The sequence below is a fragment of the Sapajus apella genome, unplaced genomic scaffold (genome assembly GCF_009761245.1).
Source record: "Sapajus apella isolate SASKATOON/1434 unplaced genomic scaffold, GSC_monkey_1.0 scaffold410, whole genome shotgun sequence".
NCBI classification, from domain to species: domain Eukaryota; kingdom Metazoa; phylum Chordata; class Mammalia; order Primates; family Cebidae; genus Sapajus; species Sapajus apella.
In genome coordinates, this window is record NW_022437346.1 from 23,810 (window position 1) to 34,298 (window position 10,489).

The following is a 10,489-nucleotide window of genomic DNA, read 5'->3' on the forward strand; positions in this document are numbered from 1 at the left end:
TAAAAATTAGCTGGGTATGGTGGCGCACATTTGTAATCCCAGTTATTTGGGAGGCTGAGGCGGGAGAATCACTTGAACCCAGGAGGTGGAGGTTGCAGGGAGCCATGATCGCGCCACTGCACTCCAGCCTGGGTGACAGAGCAAGACTCCATCTCAAAAAAAATAAATAAATAAAAGAATATAAAATATGATGAAGAAGTCAAAGGGTAACGAGGACTAAGTAAACCATACAGGATTTGCTGCCTAACATGTCATTAGTGACATTGAAGAGAGCAAGTTCAGTAGAGAAATAGGACCAGAAGCAATATTCCACAGGGAAGGTGCATGTGTCTGTGTTTTGCCAGTGCTGGCAGTGGAAGTGATGGTGTAGGCAGAGAATGGGTGGTGAAGAAGGAGAGTAGTAAATGTCATGCACTACATCAAAGATTTCCGTCTCACAGGCAGAGCAGGTGGTGACCTGACAGGGGAACAGGTTTGAGGAAAGATGTTTAAAGGAGAGGGAAGATTTGTGACTATTTTTTTTTTTTTTGGTAGAGATGGGGTTTCACCATATTGGTCAGGCTGGCCTTGAACTCCTGACCTTGTGATCGGCCTGCCTAGGCCTCCCAAAGTGCTGAGAGTACAGGCATGAGCCACTGTGCCTGGCCTGGTGAGCATATGTTTTTTGAAAAGCTCTCAAGCCTATTTAATGACCACAGAACATAAGACATTCTGAGATATTTTAAAAACAATTCAACATATGTGGGAAAATAGGAGTATAAACCTTTATCTCCGATGTAGATCAGGTAGGGTGAAGAATGCATCTGTTCTTTTGCAATACTAAATGTCTTGTGAGGATTTTATAAATCACTGAATTTGAGAGGTTTTGTTTTGTTTTGTTTTGTTTTGTTTTGTTTTTTGAGACGGAGTTTCGCTCTTGTTACCCAGGCTGGAGTGCAATGGTGCGATCTCGGCTCACCGCAACCTCCGCCTCCTGGGTTCAGGCAATTCTCCTGCCTCAGCCTCCTGAGTAGCTGGGATTACAGGCACGCGCCACCATGCCCAGCTAATTTTTTGTAGTTTTAGTAGAGACGGGGTTTCACCGTGTTGACCAGGATGGTCTCGAGCTCTTGACCTCGTGATCCACCCGCCTCGGCCTCCCAAAGTGCTGGGATTACAGGCGTGAGCCACCGCGCCCGGCCTTGTTTTGTTTTTTTGAGACGGAGCTTCCCTCTTGTTGCCCAAGCTAGAGTGCAGTGGTGCGATCTCAGCTCACTGCAACCTCTGCTTTCTGGGTTCAAGTGATTCTCCTGCCTCAGCCTCCCAAATAGCTGAGATTACAGATGCCTGCCACCATGCCTGGCAGGTTTTTCTTTTTGTATTTATAGTAGAGACAGAGTTTCAACATGTTGGCCATGCTGGTCTTGAACTCCTGACCTCAAGTGATCTGACTGCCTCAGCCTCCCAACGTGCTGGAATTATAGTGGCATGAGCCACTGCACCCAGACTTTGTTTTGTTTTTTTTAACAGAATGTAAGAAAACAGCAATACCAGTCAGTACTTTTTCCCTGAAGTGGATATAAACATGAATATGAAAAGTTTTAAATCAGTCATCCTGGCTATTTGTTTTCTAAAAATCAATAAATATAATTCTTTTATGGATTTTAATACTGTTTCCCAGTTAAGGGTATTCAGTTTGCAAAATACTCTTACTAACAGGAAATGTATGAGCATTTTTGGTTTTTTACTTCTGTCGTTTGACAAAAAATATACACCTACTCTTTGAACTAATTCATTCTTCCCTTGTAGGCATTGGTAAAGGCAGTTTACTCTGGTAGCTTAACTAGAAGGGAAAATAACAATTCTTTGAGATAGACCATTTTTTTTTTTTTGAGATGGAGTTTTGCTCTTGTTACCCAGGCTGGAGTGCAATGGCGCAATCTCGGCTCACTGCAACCTCCGCCTCCTGGGTTCAAGCAATTCTCCTGCCTCAGCCTCCCGAGTAGCTGGGATTACAGGCGCATGCCACCATGCCCAGCTAATTTTTGTATTTTTAGTAGAGACAGGGTTTCACCATGTTGACCACGATGGTCTCGATCTCTTGACCTCGTCATCCACTTGCCTCGGTCTCCCAAATTGCTAGGATTATAGGCGTGAGCCACCATGCCCGGCCGAGAGAGATCATTTTACCTAAAGCTTTTTCTTTGATTTTGTCTCAGTTAAAGGTTGTATTAATTTTTAAATCTGCAATACTTTATAGCCAGGTATGCCTGTAATCCCAGGACTTTGAGAGGTAGAGGCAGGAGGATTGCTTGAGCCCAGCAGTTCACGATCAGCCTAGGCTACATTAAAAGCAAAAAAAAAATTATTTTTTTGAGACAGAGTTTTGTTCTTACTGCCCAGGCTGGAGGGCAATGTCACAATCTTGGCTCACTGCAACCTCTGCCTCCTGGGTTTAAGCTATTCTCCTGCCTCAGCCTCTTGAGTAGCTGGGATTACAGGCACCTGCCACCAGCACCAGGCTGGAGGGCAATGGCACAATCTTGGCTCACTACAACCTCTGCCTCCTGGGTTTAAGCTATTCTCCTGCCTCAGCCTCTTGAGTAGCTGGGATTATAGGCACCTGCCACCACACCCAGCTAATTTTTGTGTTTTTAGTGGAGACAGGGTTTTGCCATGTTGGTCAGGCTGGTCTTGAACTCCCAACCTCAGGTGATCCACCTGCCTTGGCCTCCCAAAGTGCTGGGATTAGAGGCGTGAGCCACTGCCCCCAGCCTCTTTTTTTTTTTTAACTTAAAAAAAAATCTGCTTATTTTTCTACTGATATGAGGTGTTTGGTGTTAAAGTGAAAGAAAAGTGATTTTTAAAAATATTATATTAGGGGCTGGCCGCCGAGGCTGATGCCTATATTCCCAGCACTTAAGGGGGCTGAGGTGGGTGGATCACAAGGTCAGGAGATCGTGACCATCCTGGCTAACACAGTGAAACCCTGTGTCTACTAAAAATACAAAAAATTAGCTGGGTGTGGTGATATGCACCTGTAATCTCAGCTACTCGGGAGTCTGAGGCAGGAGAATCGCTTGAACCCAGGAGGCAGAGGTTGCAGTGAGCCACCATTGCACTCCAGCCTGGGTGACAGAGCAACACTCGATCTCAAAAAGATTATTTTAGTACTATTTCTTCAACAAATATACTATTTATGATAATTACCATGGGGTCAGCAAACTACTGCTTGAAGCCAAATGTAGCCCATGGCCTGTTTTTGTACAGCTTATAAGCTAAGAATGCTTTCACATTTTTAAAAGGTTATTTAAAAACAAAACAAAACAAAAAAACAAGAATATGTGACACAAAACCTAAATTGTTTACTGCCTGGCCATTTACAGAAAATGTTGATTTTCATGATACTATTAAATGCTAAAACAAAAGGGCTTACAGCTATATTTTTTTCATACTTGCATAAAGAAAGAAAAACAAATAAATTGCTGCTGACTTCATTTCCAGAATGCTATAGAAATTCATAAACAGGCTGGGTGCAGTGGCTCATGCCTGTAATCCTAGCACTTTGGGAGGCCGAGGCGGGAGGATTGCTTGAGCCCAGGAGTTTTGAGTCCAGCTTGGGCAACATAGTGAGACCCTGTTTTTACAAAAAATAAAAATACAAATCCATAAACCTCATACATGGTGGTTGCCCTTCAGTTTTTCTTCTTTAGATCTGGATTTAGTTAAACAGTGTTTTCCCTGTCTTGTTTCTATTAACTTTTGATCATTTGGTTGGGTTATTCTATAATGAAACTTGGTTGACCTCAGAAATAACAAGGCAGTGGTTCAGCTTCTTTGCTTGTGCATTTCTTTCATAAGTTCTTCAAGAAGCCTGCGTATTAGAAACATGGATAAAATTATAGTGATAAAAGGCCAGAGGGACATAAATGCCAAGTATCTTGTTTAAAATTACTATAAACAGATTCGACTCAGATTGCTGCTGGCATTTGGTTCCCACCGTAGCCCCATATGGCATGTGTTTGCTTATATGTACTTTATTATTGTGTTATTGTTGATGTATCTTCAGGATAAGTTCCAAAATGTATTATTGCCAGATTAAAGGGTTATTGCATGTGTAGTTTTACAAGATGTTACTAAATTTCCCTCCAATGGGGACTATACCATTTTTCAGTCCTGCCTGAAATATGTAAGAGAGAAGCACCATTTTCAAGTTTTCCCACGGTCTCTGAGCTAAAATGTGGTAGAGATGCACACGTGTGTATCTAGATCTGGGTTGATATATTGATATACATGTATCTTTGTAGAAGGGACACAGAGGAGGCCACTTGACTATCCCTATTATGTTTACTGCTTTTAACTTTTTTTCTTACTCCATGTTTAAAACACGGCTTAGCATTATTGAACATTCTAAAAGTGAGACATAATATGAAGGAAATTTATTCCGTGCATCTTTTGAATTATAATTTCCATCTGAGGCTTTTGTGAGCTCCACTTTGTCCTGGAGTTTAGAACATTAAACTAGTCCCACTGTTGTTTCAGTGGAATCTTGCTGGCCTGAGCAGTTTTCCTTCTGGTTACTTTTCAGGGACTAAAAATGATGATGAACAGTTTTGTGATAGCAAATGCTGTTTGAGCACTACAGTAAACATTCAGTTTCAGAACTTTTTCTTTTATCTGCTAAAACAAAAAAGAACCTTTTATTATTTTTACTTTTTTTTGTGGGGGGGGACATCTGTATTTATTTGAGGCACCGAAGCAGTAGGACTCCAATATGGGGGTGGGCTGGGGCAGGGCTGGCTGGATTTGGGGCGGGGGCCTAGACCTGGAAGCCATGGAAACCCCACCCCCAAAAGGCTGCTCTTGAAGGGCGTGAGACTGTGCCAGGGCAGGGGGCTATAGGGGACTGGGGCTCTGCAGGCTGCTGGCCCCCCTCCCTCCCCAAACACAGGCCCCAGAAACTGCCATGTGCTCACACCTGCACAGCACACCCACGTACCCCCCACGGGCACACATCTCTACTGGCACAGCCTCCCTGGCGGCTCTCTCTGTGTGTCCACGGGACTTGGTCCTGACGCTGGACCCTAAGACTCCAGGGGACCCTCATCTCTTCCACAGTCCCCCAAGGAAGGTCACATCATCGACCCCAGAAGTGAGGGCAGGTGGCCCCACCTGGGGCAGAGGCAGGGCTGGGGCAGGTGGAGGTGCAGGGGGTGGGCCTGACCCGGGACCAAGGGCACGAATCAGGCACGTGAGGAGTCAGGGGCTCTCATATCTTTTTGGGATCCAGAAAGGGCTGGGCTTTGCTTCCTGAGCTGGGGGGCCGGGGACAGGATCTGGGCGGTCAGGGGCCAAAATGCAGCAGGGCAGGCAACAGGCTCAGCAGCAGTACGGCACCCAGCAGGGTGGCGCTGGGCCGCAGCCTGCCGTCGGTTGCGCTGAAATTGCACAGGAAACCCTGGCAGCAGCGGATGGCCATGGAAGCTATACCAGTATTGATGTTTCCTGGGAGGGGACAGGCCGGGGAACAGGACTTGCTCAGGGTGTGGCCAAATGTGACGATCTTTCTGATGCCAGCGGATGCAGTCACCGTCAGGCAGTAGTTGTCCTGGTCGGAGCAGATGATGGGCTTCAGGCAGTACAGATTGCTCTTCTGGTTTAGGCAGGAGAAGCACATCAGTGAGCTGGCTCGCTCAGCACCCAGAAGGGCAGCCAGCAGCACCAGCAGGGTCTTCATTCTGGAGAGGATGGTGGTCCTGCCTAGGGGTCCCAAGCCAGAGCAGCCTATGTTGTTTGCCGGTGGCCGCAGGCGCCTGCAGCCTCGCTGAGCTCCCAGAGCCTCTCGTGCTCTGAACGTGGCTGGACCCACGACTCCCTATCATTTTTACTTCTGATTGTTAAACAGTCTTAAGGCAGCATTAGGAAGATTGGCGATCTGTGTGGAGAAACGATGGCCTGCTGTTGTCTGTGCATACATTTTCCTTTGTGTGTCCAGTGCTTACCTGGAATTTTGTCTTTCTCAACAGCAACAATGGTGTGGTTGGTGAATATGGCTGAAGGAGACCCGGAAGCTCAAAGGAGGGTATCCAAAAACTCCAAGTATAATGCAGAAAGTAGGTAACTTTTATTTGATAATATCTTGGTTTTTCAGGGTCACTGTCATCTTATAAGCTAACAGTGTAGCAATGATTTTATCATCTCTTTGGTCATAGACTCCCTTAAGAATCTCTTGAAAACTATGGTAATGCCCAGTAAATACACAGATAAATATTGAAGTTCAGATACTCGAAACCCAACAATACAGTCAAGGCACCCTAGGTTAAGACATCTCCCATTAAATACAGAATACCAGTATTGAAAGGTTCAGATTGAGGTTATGATTTTGGTTTTGTTTGTTTATTTTTTAAAGATCATGATTTTTTTTTTTTTTTTTTTTTGAGATGGAGTTTCGTTCTTGTTACCCAGGCTGGAGTGCAATGGCGCGATCTCGGCTCATCGCAACCTCCGCCTCCTGGGTTCAGGCAATTCTCCTGCCTCGGCCTCCTGAGTAGCTGGGATTACAGGCACGCGCCACCATGCCCAGCTAATTTTTTGTATTTTTAGTAGAGACGGGGTTTCACCATGTTGACCAGGATGGTCTCGATCTCTTGACCTTGTGATCCACCCGCCTCGGCCTCCCAAAGTGCTGGGATTACAGGCGTGAGCCACCGCGCCCGCCCAGGATCATGATTTTAAAAAGAAAAAGTAAACACTCTCCAAACATGTAAAAGTAAGAACCTCCTAAAAGAAACAAGCAAAAAAGAAACAGACAATAAAGGAAAAATAAGTAAACAAAGCAAGATAAAAACAACATAAAAATGAGAACTTCTTGTCTTACATAACCAGAGTAACTGAAATGTAATTTGAGATGTACTGATGTTTATACTGAGAAGATCAAATATTCTAGGTGGATATGACTTTCTAGAATAAGAATGGCTTAGAATGAGCTGGGTGCAGTGGTGTATGCCTATAGTCCCAGCTATGTGGGCGGCCAAGGAGTTCCAGATTAGCCTGGGCAACTTAGTGAGACCTTGTCTCAAAAATAATAATAAATAATAATGACTTAGAATGAGAGACTGAAAGGCCCTCTATGGATACTACAGAACATATTAAGGAGAACACAGGTTAAAAGTTGTTATTAAATGGAGTTGAGGGGAGCTTCGTTTAGTTTTCTGGAATAAAGGCTACCCTGCTACACACACTAAAAGAGTTGAGGAATAATAGCACACTATAAATAGTAAAAAAATAAAAATAAAAAAGGAAGCTTATTTTTTTTTTAAAGAAAACCAAAAAAGGGCTAACTCTATGAGAAATCTGAAAAACAGGCATAATAAATATTGGTGAGGAAAAAGGGCCTTAACTGAGTTGCTGTGTTTTCAGGAAAGGGAGTTTATGTTCTGTAAAGCCAGGAAAACTATAGAATTAGCATTTGGGCAACTGCAGGGAGATACTTTCAACCAGGAATTCCTATTTGGAACGCACATACCAGTCTTTATTCCATAGTAAGCAAGGCAGCAGAACAAGGTGATGTTAGATTGTCACGGGATTCTTAGGGTGTCACTTTGCTAGCCAGAAACCTCTGTGGCCAATGGCACCTTTGCCTGAGATTTGCTCAGGCTTGCTGGGCTCATTCTACCTACGATTTTGGCTGGCTGTGCTTGGCTTTCACTACTGGCTGGACCCCACACCTGCTAAAGGCAAGCCAGGTGTGGAACAGTGAGAAGTGTGTGAGTGAGTGCAGTGTCTGGCCACTGGGCACAGCCAGGCATGCTGGCTCTGGCAGGGTGGGCAGCTCCAGGTATCAGCTCCCTGTTGCAGCTAGACCAGGCATTCCCTAAGCGGCTCCCACTACAGGCACTGGGGAACGCAGTGGCACTCAGAAGCTAGAGATGTCAGGAACTGCAGAACCCCAAAGAGGGTGTCACAGCCCTAGCTTAGGGAACTCCTGAGGCTGGGCTCCCCAAAAGGCCACAGCTCTTTACTCCTTCTCTCTTCTCTCCTTCTCAACACCTGCAATATGGCAAGTGAGGGGCATGTTTCAGCCCTATTTGTGTCACTGCCCTTTCAGTCCTTCTATTTAGCGGGTCCCAAGTTATTGTCCCATGTCCAGGAAGAAAAAAGTACATGGACAGCTGGAAGGAGAACAAGATGAAGAGATGCCTTATTGAGCAACAGTACAACTCAGGAGATCTGAAGTGGGTAATGCCTATCTGCATGCAGGTTGTCCCATTGTCTCTGCAGCCCTCCATGGAGAGGAAACCTGGAGTGGGTAGCTTCTGTCTGAGGACAGGTTGTCCTGTTTCCTGGACCCCTGAGAGTGCAGGGATGCCCAGGTCTACAGCCACAGCTGGGAAGCTGCAGCTGTGGGAGTGCGGGGCTTCTGTCCCACCAACTCGGAAGGGGGCAGAGCTCCTGCCTGTTCCTGGCTCCCGCCAGCTAGCAGAGCGTGCAGCCCTCGCTGTACCCCCCCTGCTGCAGCTGGCATCTTTGCAGCAGCCACTCCAGATGGGCCGCTGCTGCCATCAAGACCACTAGTAAACCTGATAGAAAAGTAAGAAATATACTGGAAAGAATTGCCATAGCCTGGTTCTTGTGTTAACCTGTGTTAAGCTAAAGAAAATCAAAACGGATGTCTGTGAGCATGAAGGGATATATATATATGTGTGTGAGTATGAGTGATATATCAAGATTTCATTCCTTTGATAGATGTTGGCTGAGCACCTGAATCTGTGCTAGGCCCTGGGGATATAGCACTGAACAAGATTCCCCTTCCCTTGTGGAGCTTATATATAGTCTATTAGGGGAGCTAGAAGGTCAAGAAATTATTACATAAATAATTCATACAGTTGTGATAGGTGTTACAAAGAAGATGTGTAATTTGCTATGAAAGTTTGTAATAGGGGAATCTTAGGTATCCTGGAAAGTCAAGGGGTGCTTCCCTGAAGAAGTGATAATAGGTGATGGCCAGCTGAAGGGTGGAGGAAGAGCTTTCCAGGAGAGGGACAACATGAGTGAGGGCTTTGAAATGAGAAGGCTGGATGAACTACAGGAGCTTCCTCAGTGAGAGTGCTGCTCTCACTGAGGAACTTGGGGGGCACAGTTCTTCATTCTGTGGGACTTCCCCACACATTGCAAGATATTTAACATCCCTTGCCTCTCACCCACTAAATGCCAATAATGGCTTTGAGGCCTTGTGATAATAAAAAACTCCTCTACCCTAGTTATTTTCAAACACCCCCTGGAAGGAAGGTGCTATCCCTAATTGACAATCACTGTGTTAATGGAACTAGAAGTTATATTGGAACAAAAGGGCGTAGGGCTACAGGAGGGATATCTGTGCAAGAAAAAAACAAAGAACTGAGAGATTACCTGATGTGGTTGAACTGTCAGAGCATTTGAGGATAAATTAGTCATAGATAATAATGTAAAATTCATCAATGGAAAAAAATGAGGCAGTTTTTCAAAGAAAACAAAAACTTGTTCAAGAAAGCAAACGTAATTATAGTATATTCTGGCTGTAGCAGAGTAGTTTAGTTATGAATACTGTTTGCGTAGTGAGAATATAAAACTGAATTTAACATAAGGTTATGGCATTGGGAAGACAGGAAGAGTTACATCTGTATGCATGCATAAGAGGATGAGACCTAATGCTTTATCCTCTCTATAGGAGGTGAATAAGTACCCAAAATTAAAACATCAAGTTATGCCTCAAGGAGCATGCTACTTATAATTAATTATGGAAGTAAATACCAAAAGAAATGACTAAAAGAGTTTAAAGTAGGAATGAGTGAGGAGGGAGGGGGGCAGAACAGGCACTGCTGTTTTCATTTATAAATCTTAATTTTTTTTTTTTTTTTTGGTAAGGACGGGGTTTCACCATGTTGGGCAGGCTGGTCTTGAACTCCTGACCTCAGGTGATCCGCCTCCTCAGCCTCCCAAAGTGCTGGGATTACAGGCGTGAGCCACCACGCCTGGCCTATAAATCTTATATGATTTTATAAACTCCAAACTAGAGGTGATTCAGGTTTTGTGGAGACCTGGTTAATAAAAAAAACATAAAACTACCAATACTAAATTGTGAGGGCTCTCTCAGAGGAAGCCATGCAAGGAAGCTTTACTTATTCATGGTAAATCTACTTCTTTTCTGAGCATGTATTACTTTTATAAAAAATGAAGGAAAAGCCGGGCGCGGTGGCTCAAGCCTGTAATCCCAGCACTTTGGGAGGCCGAGGCGGGTGGATCACGAGGTCAAGAGATCGAGACCATCCTGGTCAACACGGTGAAACCCCGTCTCTACTAAAGCTACAAAAAAATTAGCTGGGCATGGTGGCGCGTGCCTGTAATCCCAGCTGCTCAGGAGGCTGAGGCAGGAGAATTGCCTGAACCCAGGAGGCGGAGGTTGCGGTGAGCCGAGATCGCGCCATTGCACTCCAGCCTGGGTAACAAGAGCGAAACTCTGTCTCAAAAAAAA

The 10,489-nt window shown here is 44.9% G+C and overlaps 1 protein-coding gene and 1 pseudogene across 3 annotated transcripts in view; one reads left to right on the forward strand and one right to left on the reverse strand.

Moving 5' to 3' along the window:
* LOC116545850 (presenilin-1) overlaps positions 1-10,489 on the forward strand; it is a 44,826-nt gene that overhangs the window by 23,744 nt on the left and 10,593 nt on the right. For both annotated transcript variants that reach the window (XM_032272289.1, XM_032272288.1), the window contains exon 6: positions 6,006-6,092. In XM_032272289.1, the coding sequence (XP_032128180.1) occupies positions 6,006-6,092 (87 nt within the window). The remainder of the gene's footprint in view (positions 1-6,005; positions 6,093-10,489) is intronic.
* LOC116545852 lies at positions 4,706-5,849 on the reverse strand (annotated as a pseudogene). The gene has a single exon (XR_004266480.1). The product of XR_004266480.1 is annotated as a lymphocyte antigen 6E pseudogene (transcript).